Below are 18,206 nucleotides of genomic sequence, written 5' to 3'. Positions count from 1 at the left end.
ATATTATTTTATTATTTGAAATGGTATTAAGTTAGATATCATATTTGGCATTGATTTGCCGAACACATTAGTCAGAACGTTCGCTCGAGGCCGGTTTCTCACCATTGTCCGAACAATTCACAAAGTTGGATTTGAGACATCCAACTACTTTTTATCTTATCTTTGCTAAAGTCTTGAATATCTAGAGTTAAAGGGTCTTTCGAAATTGTATGGCACCAGAACTTACAATGAATAAAATCGTTTAATTAAATTAAAACTTGGATTTAAACCCTGACTTTCGAAAGAATTACACGAGTTTTCTAAAGGTAGGCAGTTTCATGCCTCAGTGGCTGTCAGGGCAGAGGATGCCTCAGTGGGCTGTCAGGGCAGAGGATGCCACAGTGGGCTGTCAGGGCAGAGGATGCCTCAGTGGGCTGTCAGGGCAGAGTATACCATGGCGATTTTCTTAAATGACTAATACTTGAATGTGTCACGTAGTAAAGTACTTGTAACAGTTTATTGTAAGTCGACTTGAAATATTAGATCTATTGATACGTGAGCCTGCTAACAAAATTACTTTCCCCATCAGACCAAACAAAATAATATTAGGAAACGTAAAATATTTGGCTTCACCTCCATCGTCATTTACAATCAAGATTCCTGTAATATTTTGCTGCAATAATTGTTCGAAAGTGGTAGTCTTATACAACGCAAGCAACTAGTGATGTCGGTTTGGACACTTCGATGAATTTTTGACAGCCCGATCAGCATCGATCTCGGGTTGAACGTTGCTTCTACTTTCTGTTCGATTTCTACAGTCATATATATAATTTCTAATTTCTTAATAATCAATACTTCATTGAAATTCACAATGAACTCCATCTCAGAACACTCGCTTATTGTTCTCTTCATCGCTGTTATCGTTTTTTCTACCCAATGGACGGAAGTAATCTGTCGAAGAAATCTTCAGGTTTCAACGAGAGGGCTCGCTGACTACGATGATGAAAGCTTTGACTTGGGTCGTGAAGTCAACATAGAACATATTCTAAATGAAATTGAAGCGATGGGCTTACGTCCAAAAGGAATGAAAATAGCACCTAAAACTTTGAATTCACGGTCGGACAAAAATCAGGACAACAATGTGGAGCCGATGGAGGATCCGCTTCCGACTACTACTCTACGGATACCACGCAGAGAGGTTTTCAGCATTCCGACACCAAATACTGGAATGAATAATTCACAAGAAATTATTCTCAACGATCAAACTTCCAACAATTTGTTGGATTATTCAATGGACGATGAAAATTCCAATCCTGCACTGATTTCTAACTCGAGCTCGACAAATGGAAGACTGAGGCGATCCATGGACGACAGCGTAGCAGATATATTGCAGTCCGGCAAAGACAAGCGCCAGCCTCGATTCTTCGTGAATTACGACAAAAGACATGCCTTCAACACTTCTATGGAATTCACAATTCCACTTTTTTCCTTTTTGATGCCGGGTGAGTTTCTTCCAACAATGACGAATTAGCGGTTAAATTTCAAGATAAACTTGCATCTACTGTATGAATTCATGACCCATACATAATTTTAGCTTGTGGCTTTGCTGTTAATAGAACAATATGCGAACCTCTCCTATTAATTAAACTTAGTGGACCAATTGTAGTTCGTGACCGATATTACTCATTCTTATTTTGGCATTATTTATCAAAAGTAGGCTGAATATAACAGGGTTTTTATAAGTCATTTGACACGACGAAGGTGCGGGCGACTTGACGCACGATGGGCTGGATGGGAACATTTTCGGTTGGCAGACGATGACAACGTACTTCCTGGCCGGCGCCTTGTCCGTAGCTATATACGTCGTCACTGCGGGCTCTGTCGACGAGGAAGTACCGCTCGAGACCGTCCTCAAGCCTATTTTTCCTGGGTCTCAGGTATGGAAATGTGTGCTGGTACATAGAAAAATGTGTGATAAGTATTATCCGTTGTTATAAGAAAAAATCGAATATAAAATTGGAATTTCTCTGCATTTAAACACTACATAAGGGATATATAGTGATAATATGAAAAAACTACCTAATGAGATACATGTAAACCACGTTCTACTTTGAAATTCCTTGGACATTGTTTTCACATCGTAAGTCTAGAAGCTCAGATACCAAGATATTAATTCTTTGAAAATAGTTCTCGCTAAAATTTCTCGCGTAAAAAATTCTAACTAGAAAATTCTAAAAATTCAGTGTCAAATTTTGTCTAATAATTTTTGGTGGGATAGAATGTGTCTAAATTTTTGTAGTGAAGACTATGAAGGTTCCCTATCGTTTATACCAATTAACTCGCGATGTTTTTTCACCGTTATGATTAATAAACCTTCAATCGATTAATGGAAATTAGCAATGTGCCCGTTAACCCTCTACCGCCTGACATGAGTTACCGGAGCAAACTTGTCCCACAAGCCCACAAAAAAAAAGATGCGTTGCCGGTGAGCGCAAAAAGACTTGCACTGATGGTTGCCGCCATGTACGATAACTTTAAAATGTTCTCTGTTGCGTACAAACGTCCTCAGGTTGTTACAGTCAATAGTTTACGTATAATTCAAGTCGAAAGTTATGTTCCCATCTATCATATTATGAGAGTGACATACGGCGGGAGAAGGTTAAGAATCGTCGACTAGACAACAAGAAAAAGCTGGCATCACTAAACTCATACATCTATCATATTAATTATTAAATCTTATTCATTATTATTATTTTGATAAGTTTTACACTTGTATCTTGTTCAGGAAGACAGACATTCTTTATTGTTTCAGTTCTTGAGCGATAGAAGCGGGATATCGCCAGCCCTGCACTCTGCGCTGGAACGACTAGTCGACGCGATCGAGGTAAAGTTTTTTCGATGACGGCAGCAAACGACATCTGATACGAGTTGCATGTGTCCTCGTACATTTTGGCGTCAAAAAGTATTCTATTCTGTGAATCTTTGTCAAAGTCGGTTGTTTGGTGCTATTTATTTAATTTACATTTGGCCACGATACAAAAAGCGTGATTCCGAGTGTGAATCCATAGAATATGACCTCAATCTTGATTCTGGGTTTCGTGATATTTATTCGGATCCTAAGTTCCAGATTTTAATAAGCTGACTGTGACAATACTATTTGTAATTTTGCAATTAATTTTCGCTGCTGAGAAACATGATTAGAACCAATTTAGGTATATTTGGTTATTCTGATGCACTCATCTTCTCTCGGTTTCGAATTGAACCCGTTTCAATCCAAAAATTTAATTTTTCATTTACACTCAAATAATTTCACTTTCCCTGATAGGAAGCAAACGGGAAAGGAAAAAATGAAATTTCAAAGAGAAGGCTTTCTGTCACCGATTGGGAGAGTTTCGACTACGGCAGTGATGTCAAAATTGACGACATAATAAAGGAAATGGAAGCAATGGGCGTGCGTTCAAAATCTAAGCAAGAAATCTTTAAGCAAGGTGTGTCGAAGAATAATAAAACAATTTCAAAAATAAATCACAACGATTGCGGTAAGAAGTCGAACACCCCTGCGTCGACTTCAATTCAACAGGGGGAGAAAAGCAGCATTTTTGGAAGTATTAAAAGTTTTCTGGCATCCATTGTGGGTATGGAAACTTCTAACGCGATTGATTCCAGCATTCAAGTGGACGACGGCAATTCATTGGATTACGCACTGGATATCGATCAAGCCAATACTCCATCAAATTCCAACTGGGATAATTCGGAAATTTTCATGCATTTGAATTCGACAAGTTACAGAGAGGAAAGTCCAATGGATGGCAGTGTATCGGACATCTTGCAGCCCGTCAAAGGCGGGAGACAGCCGCGTCTTTTCTACAATTTCGACAGAGGTTCTTCCTGGAACACGACCGTTTCCTACACATTTCCGATCTTCTCCTTCTTTTTGCCGGGTTCGCATTGCTTTAGTTTACTCTGAGTTAAAATTCTCACGATGGTTTTATTCGTACTGAAATTTGTGTGCCGAATAATGGTCTTTGTTGTTTCCATGTATAATGTTCAATGAAAGCAACAATAGGAGAAATAAACAACGAAAACCTCTTCAACTTGCTGAATGCAACGGAATATTGCATAATCATTCTAATAATGGGACAGGTGATTGATTCGCAGTCCGATGCTTTGTCTAAGAAACAGGTTATAGTATATCTGCTAATATCCATTAAATGTCGCTACGCAGGTTACAAGGAAGTGAGACCCGACGGGGTGGACAACCGCAGCTACGGAATTGTTGTGTGGGTTTTCATCATTATGATGCTGACTTTGTTGATTTCTGTGTCCACGACCATGCAAGGCGGTCTCATGCAGCCTCCCGAGCAACCTATTTGGCTTCAGCCACATCTCGGGCGCGCTTTCCTGGGGGATAAGGTAATGCTGATAAGAGTTTAAGCAAATAAACATGAAAAATACCATTAGAACCGTCCCTTCAATTTAAATAGTCTTGCGCTGCAACATAACCTAGAATTTCAGATGTCTGCTAAACTGTTATATTACGATTTTAGGCATCCATGTGATCTTGAAGAAAATGACTAAAAACGTGCAACATTTCGGTACATGTTGAATTTTCAGGAATTTTCTGTTTGATATCTGAACTTATGGAAATGTTCTTTATTCATACAAAATTATCTTAACATGGATTCGTAAGAGGAAAATATGATCACTGATTTCTTAAAACTTGATGCGTTTTATTTATTTATAAACTAATGATATCATATCACTCATTGAAATAAGCTATCCATGCATTACTTCAGAGAGCGTGTCAGTCGTACAGTAAAAATGATTGTTTAGGTTCAATCTTATTATATATTTAAAAATTATTTTTGTATTGTGCTGATATGTCCATGGAAGTAACAACTATTTTTACAGCACCCAGGCGACCTCAGCGCGCTGTCAGAGGCCGTGCACGGGGCGCTGGAGAAGCTCGCCGACGCGCTGGAGGTGAAGTCTTGTACACATCTTGCCACATGCGAGGCCTACACCGACCTGCATGCAAACAGCCTGCTCAGCCTGCCCTTCAGGGCCTACACACCGTGAGTTATGAGTTACACTGTACACACCCAGCCAACTTGCGAGGCTGCTTAAGTCTGAAGTCGCTAGCGAAAGCTTACATGAATTACTTGATAGAGAAGGTAGGAAGGCCAACCTGGTTTGGTTTGGGATTCCCGAAAGTACCGCATCTGTTGCGAAGGACCGAGTGATGGATGACACTGAATTTGTTGTAAAATGTTTCAGCAAGGCACTCAGCACACCGATTGATATTACATCGTGCAAGAGGCTACGTTCGAAGGATGCTGCTGCCAACACCTGCAGACCTCTGTTGGTGACTGTAAATTATTCTGCTCGGGTCTGGAGCGTGCTGAAAATAGTGAGAAAGCTTGGAGAATCCGCTGATTACAAGTCAGTTTTTGTAAAGAAAGCCATCCCTTTAGAGAGGGCGGTTTTTCGCAAGAAGTGGCAGGAGAGAATGAGGCGGAAAGGCACGGGAAATCAGGTCAATCACTTCCAAGCTTTCAAGACAACACCGGCGTCTCACGGTCAGTCAGAGGAGATGGAGGACAAATAATTAGTAGGAAATGTGTCCGTAGATGAAGGCCTGTAAATAATGTAGGAAGTAACCGCATACATCAAAGTGAAAGTGCACAAAAAGTTTAAAAATGTTTTTACTCGAACTCGGATTCCTTTTTGAACAAAAAAGTGAAATATTAACTGTGATCGCAAACGAGTGTATTAGACATTATTTGCATTACAGAAACACTCCCTAAAAATCACGGGGGAAAATTGTACCCGTTGAATTTCAGTTAACAGGTTTTGATTGTTTTCACAACTTAAATGAAAAGCAATGCAGTAGAGGTGTAGCTCTGTGGGTTAGAACCTCTTATGGGGCCCAGCAAGTTAAGTTATCTGCAAAGCATCAATCAGCTAGAGAATCAGTGTGGTGCGAAATTACTCTAAAAGGCAAAGATAGCCTCCTCATAGGGGTCATTTATAGATCACCTAACAGCTCCTCTGATAACAATAAAGCACTAAACAGCCTTTTACTGAGCATGACTTTCAGCATGTCGCATACGTTGATCGTTAGTGACTTTAACCATCCAGAAATAGACTGGGCAGACGAATCTTCTCCAAGAGATGGGAATCACCCAGCATCCCTATTCTTAGAGTCTGTGCGAGACTCATTTTTAATCCAGAACATCACCAAGCCAACCCATTTTAGCGGTAAACAGACCCCAAAGATTCTAGATCTTGTGTTTACTAGTGAAGAATCAATGATAGATGAGTTCCGCCACGAGACTCCGTTGGGCAAAAGCCACCACCAATAATTGTTTTTCAGTATTAAGCGCTGTGCAGAAAAGACGCTTCGGCAACGTGAACGTTTGAACTTTGTGAAAGGCGACTATGATCCGTGAAGCGGTGAATGCGGCGAATATTTCGGACTGTATTAAGGATATGAATGTGGCTGATTCATGGTCATTTCTCAAAGACACGGTTATGTCTGCAGTTGATGCCTGTGTACCCAAGATTACTCTTGAGGAGTCAAAAAGTCCCAGTGGATGAACCGTGCAGTTAAGATTCGGCTAAAGACCAAGAAAGAAGCCTACAAGCGTTATTTACGAACTCGCAGTGATTCTGATTATAACCTGTATGCAAGAGCTCGAAATCAAGCTAAAAAATTCTGTCGCACTGCAGTGAAAAACTTAAAAAAATATTGCCAAAAATGCAAAAAAATAGAATCCGAAAGCCTTCTTTTTGTACGCTAGTTCGAAGTGTAAGTCAAAAGACGGTATATCTGATTTGAAAGTAGACCAACGAAAAATTTCATCTGATGAGGGCAAGGCTAACGTTCCAAATCAGTTCTTCAGCAGTGTGTTCACAGATGAGGACTCGAACAGTATTCCAGATATTGAGAAGCGCCCAACCGGCTCGAAGTTAACAGGTTTTGAAATGCACGAAGAAGAGGTTCTCAAGCGCCTGGAAGCTCTAAATCCCAACAAGTCATGTGGACCAGACGTCTTCCATCCCAGATTGCTCAAAGAATTGGCAACCGTTCTGGCCGGCCCATTGACAGTATTCTTTCAGCAAACCTTGAAAGAATGAACTTTGCCGGCAAACTGGAAAGAAGCTCAAGTAACACCATTGTTCAAAAAAGGTGACAAAAGCAGCCCCGGCAACTATCGCCCTGTCAGTATGACAAGTGTTGTTTGTAAGCTAATGAAATCTGTTGTGAGGGATAGGATTATCGATTACTTGACTGTTCACCATCTCCTATCAGATTGTCAACATGGTTTTATTGCCGGTAGATCCTGCACCACTAACTTATTATCTAGGTTGAACGATTACACTCGCCTGCTTGACGAAAGGGAGCCAGTGGATGCATTGTACCTCGATTTTGCTAAAGCATTTGACAGTGTTCCGCATGAGCAGCTGGTGCGTAAAGTGAAGTCTTTGGGAATTGAGGGAAACGTACTCCAATGGATCAGAGATTTTCTATTAGATAGACGACAACGTATCAGTATTAACGGAACCGTGTCAGACTGGGCATCAGTGCGCAGTGGCGTGCCACAAGGAAGCGTTCTTGGGCCTATGTATATTGTTCATAGCTTTTAGAAACGATCTGCCAGAAGCAGTGTCCAGCGAGTGCTCCATGTATGCCGAAGACACAAAAGTTTATAATACAGTGAAGGATGCGTCAAATAAAGCGCAATTGCAAGATGATCTTGACAGTTTGGTTAACGGGCTGATACTGGGCAGCTGCGGTTTAATGGTGACATGTGTAAAGTACTTCACCTCGGGAAGAACAATGAACAGCAAGATTACAGTATGAGAAGACAGGGTTGCAACGAGAGAGTAATGATTGAAAAGTCTACTGTGGAAAAAGATCTCGGAGTTTATGTCAACAAGGAGCTGAAATTTTCTAAGCATGTTGAAATGCAAGATATAACACATCCAACAAACTTCTTGGACTAATCAGACGCTCATACGAGTTCCTAGATGCAGAAGCGATGAAACAGTTGTTTGTTGCTGTAGTACGCCCGAATCTAGAGTTTGGAAACGTTGTGTGGTCACCGAGATTTGAAAAGGACAAAAATTTAATGGAGAATGTTCAAAGACGTGCAACAAGGATAATTCCAGGCTTGAAGGGCAAGTCCTATGAAGAGAGATTAAAGACTATAAAGCTTCCAAGCCTCCGTTATCGACGTCTGCGTGGGGACCTCATTGAAGTATGCAAGTATACTCATGGTTTATACAAGGTCCCCGAAGGATTACTAGAATTTGAAACAAGAACCAACACCAGGGGCCACGGCTATAAACTAAAAAATCTGCGCTGCAACTTCTCCTCGGGCAACAACATTTCTTCTCGCTTCGAATCACCGACATGTGGAACAGCCTACCCGATTACATCGTTGGCGCTCCAAGTATGAACGCGTTCAAGAACAGACTAGATAAAGCTATGGAAAAATATATGTTCAGACTTAAAATGCCTAGCACGATATCGAACCCGGTGGAAGTCTAGTAGCTATTTCAAACAATCGTCAGTCCTGAAAAGATCCGGTCAAACGACACGATTTTAGATCTTCTGCGATCAACGCACGAAAAGTAGAAGAATCGGCGTAAGGCCACATCAGCTCTACCCTTCAGCGCCGACATCACTATGTTATGTTTGCCGATTTCTACCCGGGCGCCTCGAAATCGGCATTCAACACTGCAAGGGATGAGACTAGACGATACTGGAGCTCAATTTCTGTCAAGGATGGTACGAGCGGCGGCGCAATAACCACCCCGTACGACTGCCGCAAGGTTACTGGAGCTGAGTGTCTGTAGACTAGCGATTTATAGTGCACTGCGGGAATTATTCCCTATCCTAAATGTGAAAGAACTCCCCCACCCTCCTCCCTTTCGAGATCTGTCGTGAACGCATAAATCAACGTACAGAGATGGTTTTGGTACCGTTGGATAGGTCAGAATGTCAATTTTAAGATGAGACTAAAAACAGGAAAAGCCAAAATTGTCGGTTTTGGACCAAGACGCTCGCTCCCCTTAAAACTGATAATTGACACAAATTATGTAGTTAACAAATGCGCTTAACGAAACGGTGGTATGGGAATGGGGATTGAAATTTTTTGGTGATTTATAAAACCATTGAAAAATCTCGAGGTAATTGTACAATGTACATCCCATTCTTCAGCAAGCTTCAGTTCAGCTGCAAATTTGGTTTTGATAATCTGTTTTCACCCAACTAATAATGTAGATGATGACAGAAAGAAATATACTACGTGCCATTCCACATGCTTGAGATTGTTTAATTTATGGTACATTTGGAAGTTGCCGGTTTCTTCCAAGATAAGAGACAAAATTATGGCTTATTTGTCATGATTCTTACGTTTTCTCTTTCTTCAAATTCATTATGGTTTTTAAACGGATCACGAAGAATATTTTTGGTTTAAAAATAACAAAGCAATGGTTATCAATTCAACTAAAAATATATTCACATAATATTAACGTCGATGAGGAATTAATCGTATTCCTGCGAACTTTTGACGCAAGTGGTAAGTATTTATTATTGAAATTTGCAAGCAATTCATATTTTGCTGAACATATTTTTTCAATTTTTGAATTGTTTTAAGATGTCGAACATTTTTCTTCTTCGTTGCCTATGTATTTCGCTCTCCCTTAAGAATATGCAATGGTATTTCAAGAGTAATTCTTTTCGGAAAAAATTTATTTTCTATCTCTTCTATTTTGTGAAGATTCCATGGACATTGAATAGAAAATACACAAATATAGCGCCATCGCCAATCCATACTTTCGCCACAAACTATGCAGGTCGCCCGCAAACCTGAATTTGAGTAGTTCGATCAACGGTTAACATTGAATCGCCGTCGCCGTGAGCTCTTTCAAGTTTCTGTCACCCGAAGAAGTCATCTTACGGGATTTGCATCGTTGCGCTTCGACATTGCCGTCGAAAGCGCTGTTCATTATGATGACGATGTATTTCTATGATCAAACCGTTGGTGGGTTTCATGGCAGCCATAAAATGGAGCCTCATTGTTCGGACAGAATTCGTGTTTAAAATTGCTGTTTTGATTCTCTGTATAAGGCTTCAGTTCTTCGTGCTCATGTTTGTACGCGGCTTTACAATAGTAAGAGTCGAATAGATTTTTGTCAATCTTACTGCGTTGTGAATAAGGATGTGACACGTCGTAGGTAATATTATGAGGATACAACAGTACGTTGATAAGGAAAGAACATTACTAAAAAAGTTAATGGAGAAAAATACGTGAAGTACGTTAATGACGATATAAAATGTCTGAAGTATATGAACGGAGATAGAACTCGCCGCAATTATGTTAATGAGGATATATAAGTGAGTTCAACGATCAACCTCAGATTGTGAATAACGTTTGGTACTTGATAAAATGATTTGTTATACTATAAAGTTTTTTGCAATGCCATGATAGTTAATGAACATATCCGTAGATACATCTTAGAGTCCAATAATACCATAAAACTGAAAAAATACAATTCTACTCATGAAAATTTACTTCAAAAGCTTTTGGCAAGTTATTGACATCGTTCTATTATTGAGAATCTATTCCGGCGACAAGTCCCTAGCACATTTTTTCTTACAACTGCTATGGGAGGTTCGTAAGTCTGCAAGAGCATAGTTCAACCGCCATGATTGAACAGTTTTGTCATTTTAGGTTTTGTTCAAATATGATTTGAACTCCGCTATGTGCACAGTCGTATCGTCAATGTTTATCTGTTTTTTTAATCTTTTTAACTATTTTTAATTTTAACTTTTAACGTCCATTCCGTAGATACGGAATGGACGATCACTGACATTTGACTTATCAATTCTATATCTTGATTCTGCGCACAAGATTCCATTTCATCATACATGATATACATTTCCATTTAAAGCATTCAAATAAGGATTTCTATCATGCTGTCTTTTTTAGTGTAAGGTATGTCTAAGACGCTTGGCTTAAATTTTCGAACTTAAATTAAAAATTTCAAAAGAATTCATTATCAATAAATTGAAATTTCTTCATGACTATTGAAAGTAACGAAGACGTTATAGTTGCATAAAAATTTGTAATATTTATATTAATTTGTTTTGCGACTTTGTATATAAAGCATAATTCACATTTCTAGCTAACACTGCCTAACAGTTAAACATTAGCTGTGCTTTACCTTTGGTTTTGGTTCAGCGTCAAAATAATTTTCAATAAATCAAAATTTTATGACTTTTAATTAGTCTAAAAAAACGGTCGGCAGCAGTGAAATTAACGGTCTTGCGAGTGGCCTGATTTGCCGAACGAGCTTGCCCAGCTTCTGGCCCCGTATAATAAATGCTCAAGAGAAAGTACGAACGCGGTAACCTGTAATAATGGTACCTAATTATTATCAACGTAGAATTTTAACAGCAAAATAAAAAAAACGTCTGGGGCCAGTATCTTGTTTGAAGGTACAACGTCATATTTCCATTTATTAATTCAACTTTGAGCATTTTTTAAATGCCACCGTGATTATAATGCGGTACAACGAAATAGCGTTTCTTCTCAAAACATTCTTCTATTAATTAATTTATTTATTTTTTTTAGGTTGCGGGACGACGTAACTGACGAGAGTGTGCTGACGTCACTCGAGGTCGCCGCACGTCGCTCGTCAGGATCAGGATCATGTCGCAGGGAATATCCTTGCATCGTCGATCCCTTCGAGCTCATGAACCTCGTCATTGACGTGGTTGCTGGGAAATTCTCTTCCTGACATGAATAACATTTACCTTAAATGCATTTAACACATGAATCCCTCTACAAATCTACCACAAATCCCTCTACAATACTGAAGATTTGTGAGTTTAATGAAATATAACCGAGTCTTAATGATAGTCTGGAAGCGATAAATGCGATGATATTTTCACAAGCTGCTATCTATCCCTCCAAGATTAGTTGAAAATTGCCAAGCTTATATGAAGCATAAAGCAAATCACTTATGCGAGTGAATCTTAATCTAATTATAAATTTGTTCAGTGAAGAACGATAATAACGCTATTAGTCGGAATAAGGAATAGCTGAAACTTGAGCTTACCAATTCTCAGAGGATTGCAATGGTAATTAATATCTTTCGTGGCAAGGCATTTCATACTTATATTTAAATTGAGTTGCAAATTATTAACGCTAAACAATTGTGTAATATTTAAATTAGAACAATTCACATAATTCTAGTCAGGATTGTCGATAAAAAAATTCTGGTTCCATGGTAGCTTAGGCAGTTGATTCTCTAAATCTACTGAAGGGTGTTCAAACAATACGGATTTCATTGTTAATGTTGAACCGGCATCTCTTTTAACTGAGGGCATTAAATGGCATTAATTTTGATGGATCGTCCGAAATACCCTTCATTGAGCTGTTCATTTTTAGCTTATAAGTACTCATCTAAAGTACTCATAAGGACTCTAAAGTAATAGTACTTTAGTAATAATAAGTACTCCAAAAGTATTACTCTTATTACGTAATAGTTATAAGTATTCTCTAAAGTACTTATAAGTACTCATTAATATTGATGGATCGTCCGAAATGCCCTTCTTTGAGTTGTTCATTTTTGGCTTATAAGTACACGTGAATAATTTAATCTAAATTGGCATCCTGGGACGCTAGTTCCATTTCGGTGATCAACCTGCTCCCTGAACTTGATTTAAATTAGCTAATATCTGTATAAGGAAAAAATTGCAATCGGAAGAGATCATTAGAATATTATTCAGATTATCTCTTGATTTAGCCTAGCTCAATTATTATTGCTATGCTATATATTCATGATAGTTTTCTATTGTATCGGAATATGGGGCATCGAAGATTATAAAGTTGATTAAACTTGTAAATAATTCGACAATGCGGTCAGTTGAAATAAAATAATATAATCGCTCCAAAATGAAGTACTTGAGACTTCATCTCAGCAGCTTTTGTTTTATGTCTGAAATAAAGTGAGTTATAACTTTTCATCGACCTTCACAATCATCGAAATCCGGCTGATGTTGCAGACAGTTCCTCAAACAGTGTGTTGCTTAACTTATGTGGATACTCGATCAATAATGGGCTTTAATTTCACTTAACAATGATTTCTTATCTCCAAAATTAAACAAATGTTACGTCTTTTTTTAAAGATTCGGGTTTAAATATTTTCATGAGGTTATTTGAGCGCTATTCTTATAAGAGTTATTATTTAACTTCATCATGTATCGCAGAATTGATTTTGATTCCAGCATTACAGCCTCCCTGATAGCATCGTTGACGCTCCGAGTACATATGACAGCTTTCGAGAACAGACTAGACGAAGCTATGCAGGAGAATATGTTCAGTCTTAAAATGCATAGCAAATTGTGACCAGGCAATAAGTCCAGCAGCTATCTCAATCAATCGTCAGTTATGGAAAGATCGGGTTCCAAAGGCCGGATCCCTTGTGAATCAAGTCACGAAAAATTCAAGAATTGGCAACAGGCCATGTGCCTATTTCTTCAGTGCCGACACTTCTATTTTATTCTTTTATTGGCCCTTTTGTGAAGTGTATGAATCTATCATATTAAAGGTATTCAGCATGAACCAATTGGCTTAGACAATGGCACTAGGCGCGAAGAAGCCGATCTAAGGGCAAAAGGTGTTAGGAGTGCTGAAGCCGCTCTGGGGCAAGAGACCGCTCGCAGTGCAGAGGCCGCTCGCAGTGCAGCGGCAGCTCGCAGTGCAGAGGCCGCTCGCAGTGCAGAAATCGCTCGCAGTGCAGAGGCCGCTCGCAGTGCAGCGGCCGCTCGCAGTGCAGTGGTCGCTCGCAGTGCAGAGGCCGCTCGCAGTGCAGAGACCGCTCGCAGTGCAGAGACCGCTCGCAGTGCAGAGACCACTCGCAGTGCAGAGACCGCTCGCAGTGCAGAGGCCGCTCGCAGTGCAGCGGCCGCTCGCAGTGCAGAGACCGCTCGCAGTGCAGAGACCGCTCGCAGTGCAGAGGCCGCTCGCAGTGCAGCGGCCGCTCGCAGTGCAGCGGCCGCTCGCAGTGCAGAGGCTGCTGTGAGTGCAGTGCTCTGACCAACGCTCGTCATGTCGCTTCGCGCGGCGCTGTTCCGAAGTCAGCAAAAAACGACCCAATTTCTTAGAAAAAAAAAAAGACTGGGTCCATTACGCCGCTGCAGGTGCCTACGTGGGCCCATCCAACAGCTGATAACATTACGTCCCGGACAGTAGAATAGGTTCAAGTTTTTGTGCTCGATGCTGCACACTATTTAACGGACATTGATAATTTACCATTCAGGCTGAAATGTGATCAGTGTGATGCTGATACATACACGCACTAGCAATGCTTACTCGGATAACGTCTAATATTTATTATATTAGTGTAGGTAGTTAGGCAGAAGCTGTTCTTTTGTAGTTAGACAGAAGCTGTTTTTAAGTTTATTGAAGACCAGAGAGTATATATTATTAACGATTTTCCAAATGCTTTTCTCTACTTGACGGATCAGTTTTTTTGAGGGATTGGAAAGCGTAAATATAGGGTTTATTGACATTTTATTATAATTTACAACGTTGATGACGATAAATGCCGAAAATTCTTATAAAGTGTCTCTCGGAAACTTTATATTTGAACTTCCCAATCCCACAAAAAGCCTTATTCACCCAAAGAAGAGAAGCAATATAAGAGAATCGTCAATAAGATATACTCTCTGGTCTTCACTGAAACTTTTATAATGAGAATATTACAAAGAGATCCGAAGTACGAAAAATTAACCGTTCATTCAACGATGAGGGTATATAGATACAGTTGCAACAATATTGATCGAGAACGTCAGGAAAGTGGCGAGCCAGCACGGAGATTATTTTCCAGCGCACATTACATCTTTGTAGTTTATGAATAGGCACGTTTGTTGTCATCCCATTTACTAGCCGTGGGCTTATTAGCTTTTAAATTCGTCAATTTACTCATTCGAACTTCTTTCTTACAAGTAGTGGCCTAAGTCATGGATAAATATCATATTTCTATTTACACATGTAGAGACATTTCTAAAATTTACAATGCAACTATACAATCAAGCGTCGTTTCATCGAAATTACTGGCGACCTAGCCCAAAATATGATTAAAAATTAAATAATGATTATTTAATTTTTACATTCAGTATTATTGAAGCACTTGGACATTTTTGTTTGTGCTTCGTACTAAAAATGATGCAATCATTCATGAACTCAGCGGTAAATGTTTTTCGATGAAAAAAGTGCCACCAAGCCAAAAAAATAATAGAGCTTCATCGGAAGTTATATTATTCAAGAGCCCTGTAGCATCTCGATAAATAATTTCAAGTTCACGAAACTACCTAAGTAATATTGAGATCAAAATTCATTGTGCCGGGTTTTCTAGATTATATTGGTTTAAAAAATTAATTCTATCATCGAAATCAATATTTGAAAAGCACTCTTCTTGACATTAAATTAAAACTTTAGAGGAACGAATTATCCCTCTGCGATGTATCAATGAAGCGAGGAAATTACATGGTATAACGATAACCTTCATTACGTTTACGATATATGATTGGGATTACTTTTATTTTCTTCACGTGAAATAGGATCAGAATTAACATTCTGCTTGCTTTAGTTACTAGACGACCATGGCATCAAAATGGTGGAAATTGAACGTAGATTTCCAGTAAAATGAAAAACTCTTAATCTAAAAATAGATAGCCTAGTTCATTAAATGGTATCTGTAGGGATCATAGCTGAATATTCAGGAGTACTGTGGGAAACGGAAGGAGAATAAGAACAATAGTAACTAATGTGTGGGACGTAGAATAAGTTAAGGTGTTGACGATCCCGTAGCAGTGTAAGAATTCAGAGCTGGCTTGTTGTGGGACCAAAGCAAGGACTAGTTTAGTGAATTCAGACAACTGCAGAGGTGTGTGTAACTGTCGATATTTATTTGGTGTGTTGATACTATGTGAGATATCTAGTAGGGAATTACCCGACTAATTGTAAATTTGATTTTGTTCATGTAGGGAGAAGTCAACCCGGATAGAAGATCACAAGAGGCTATCAAGAAGATTCAGTGTTGTGCTTGTATAGACTGTTACTTTGTTGTGAGGAACATCTACAGTGCTGTGCCCTAGCTTATGAAAGAAGATAGATGTAGTAATTCGCTTGGGTTCTCTACATCCGCTTTGGCACATCACAGGAGATAGATCACGAGTTCCCACATGCATAATCTTTATTACAGCAGCAGCAATCAGTATGTACAAATGATATATTGATCAGAAGGAGACTTCTGCCGAGGATGAGATCGTAGAGTCAACAACCTTAATATCTAAAATAACTCGTCCCTAGTAAGTTCCGGTCCGCAATAAAGTTACATACGTAATGACGGGATAACCGCTATTTTGTAGTATAAATGACTAGATCCTTACAATAGATCTGTACCCTATAACGATGCCCATATGTTCACGTTAACTTGTTCAAGGTTCTTAATTTAAGTGTTCACTTTTCATTAAAATTAAAATAATTGTGTTAACTCGATCATTATTTAACCTCGGCACGAAAAATCATTACAGTATCTGAAGGCATCAGTAGAAGCAAAAATTTGACCGACTTGATTTCACACTGAATCATGAGCTCATTAAAAATAATGTAACTGCGAGGGTAAAAAATTTAGTTGTATAATCGATTTACGAAATTATATTAACATTAATGTCGTGAATTAATGTATGAAAACGAAATTGAACTAATTAATTCAATTTTTATTGTTCGTACCTAATTCATCTACTCTCAACTTACTTATCAACAAAGTGAAGGATTGAAAATAAATTAAATGATTTGTTACATTTGGATGCATCTTGTTATGGACCGTGGGGCGTCAAATATATTAGTCATCCTCGAAAATCAGTAGCAGTTCATAGAAAACACCTCAACATGGTAGACAAAATCACGGTTAACAAACGACGCGTGTTTGGTATCTACCTAGGGCAAATAGCCAAATACTCATTACTAATTTAATGGCTAAATTCATCCTTTGATGTAGCTAGCCGGATGTCACGAAGAAAAGCTCCAAGCTAAACGTCCAGAAGACCTGCGCAAGCTCTGGGATCAAGCAAAATATTCTAAAACAGCTTCAATCACTGGGAAACTTTTCTGGCCGCAAGACAGAACTCATGTAACTCTTGAGGCTGGTCAAGGTGTTAAAACTTGTCTAAAATATCGGGCGGCCTTTAACTGCAGCAGCAGCTAGGCTTTTCGGTCATTTCATGCCTATTACCTCAATATGAGGTGGAGAAGTATCAGAAGATAGGGTTGAAATTTCAGTTGTTACCTGAATTACCAAGAAGAGGTCGACAGACTTCCGTAGGTGAAGAGCTGCACCATATTACTTAGTAATATGAAAAGTCATTGACAGGAGCTACGAACAATTCCTTAATAATAAGTCATTGATATGTTTATTACATATTCAATTGTCTCATTAGATCGAGTAAGAGCTTTCTAGAGCATGCTATGGAATGGTGAAAATACGTAGGTAGTTATTTGGTAGTCCAATGTAGGTACGTTTAAGATTTAGGCGACGGCAAGCAAACTAGGTTAAACAGAGGATACCGCCTTTTGTTAAGAAAATTTAAGGTTTAAATGCTATTTCGTCTGAGATCTGAAACTTCAACTGACTACCGACTTGTATTTTTTGATCAAGTGAGTTTGAACGTAATGCTTTAATGCAGAATCAAAGATCAACAGAGATGAAAAAGATGCCTGGCATTCGATGCAACAATTAACATTTTGACATTCGTTAATGCGCGTCGTCACCTATTGGCGACTGTGATGAGGTTGTTGCATCGCGTTCATTTACAAAATTCTGTTGGTTACTTCATTTATTAAATAAAAAGTTCTTGGTAAGGAGCCCAAAAAGAGAGATGCAATTCATTAGTATTGAATAATATTTCGTGGTATTACTCGTAAATCGATTGCTTTAATTTTTTTTTAAAAAAAAGGCCTCCCACACTCACCATTCCAACAAAAAAAAATGAATTGATTTTATTAATTAAAAACAGGGAATGGTTTCATGTCAATGATCAGGGCCCCGACCTTAACGCCTCTGATGGTGGCCTACACCGACTCCGAGGGTCACTGAGCTGTGACGCGAGCGAGGAGCGGGCCCACGTCGAACTTTTCTCTGAC

The 18,206-nt window shown here is 39.0% G+C and overlaps 1 protein-coding gene across 1 annotated transcript in view; it reads left to right on the top strand.

The window, feature by feature from the left end:
• The first annotated feature begins 574 nt into the window (after nt 1-574).
• Nucleotides 575-18,206, top strand: part of LOC108667444 — a 26,783-nt gene continuing 9,151 nt past the window's right edge. The window contains exons 1-6 of the mRNA XM_018154467.1: nt 575-1,481; nt 1,741-1,916; nt 2,792-2,863; nt 3,305-3,920; nt 4,205-4,392; nt 4,891-4,978. Of these exons, the coding sequence (XP_018009956.1) occupies nt 851-1,481; nt 1,741-1,916; nt 2,792-2,863; nt 3,305-3,920; nt 4,205-4,392; nt 4,891-4,978 (1,771 nt within the window). The 5' untranslated portion in view covers nt 575-850. The remainder of the gene's footprint in view (nt 1,482-1,740; nt 1,917-2,791; nt 2,864-3,304; nt 3,921-4,204; nt 4,393-4,890; nt 4,979-18,206) is intronic.

The sequence above is a fragment of the Hyalella azteca genome, unplaced genomic scaffold (assembly GCF_000764305.2).
Source record: "Hyalella azteca isolate HAZT.00-mixed unplaced genomic scaffold, Hazt_2.0.2 contig12625, whole genome shotgun sequence".
NCBI lineage: Eukaryota > Metazoa > Arthropoda > Malacostraca > Amphipoda > Hyalellidae > Hyalella > Hyalella azteca.
The sequence above is the reverse complement of the archived record's forward strand: the minus strand, read 5'-3'. Positions and strand labels throughout refer to the sequence as shown.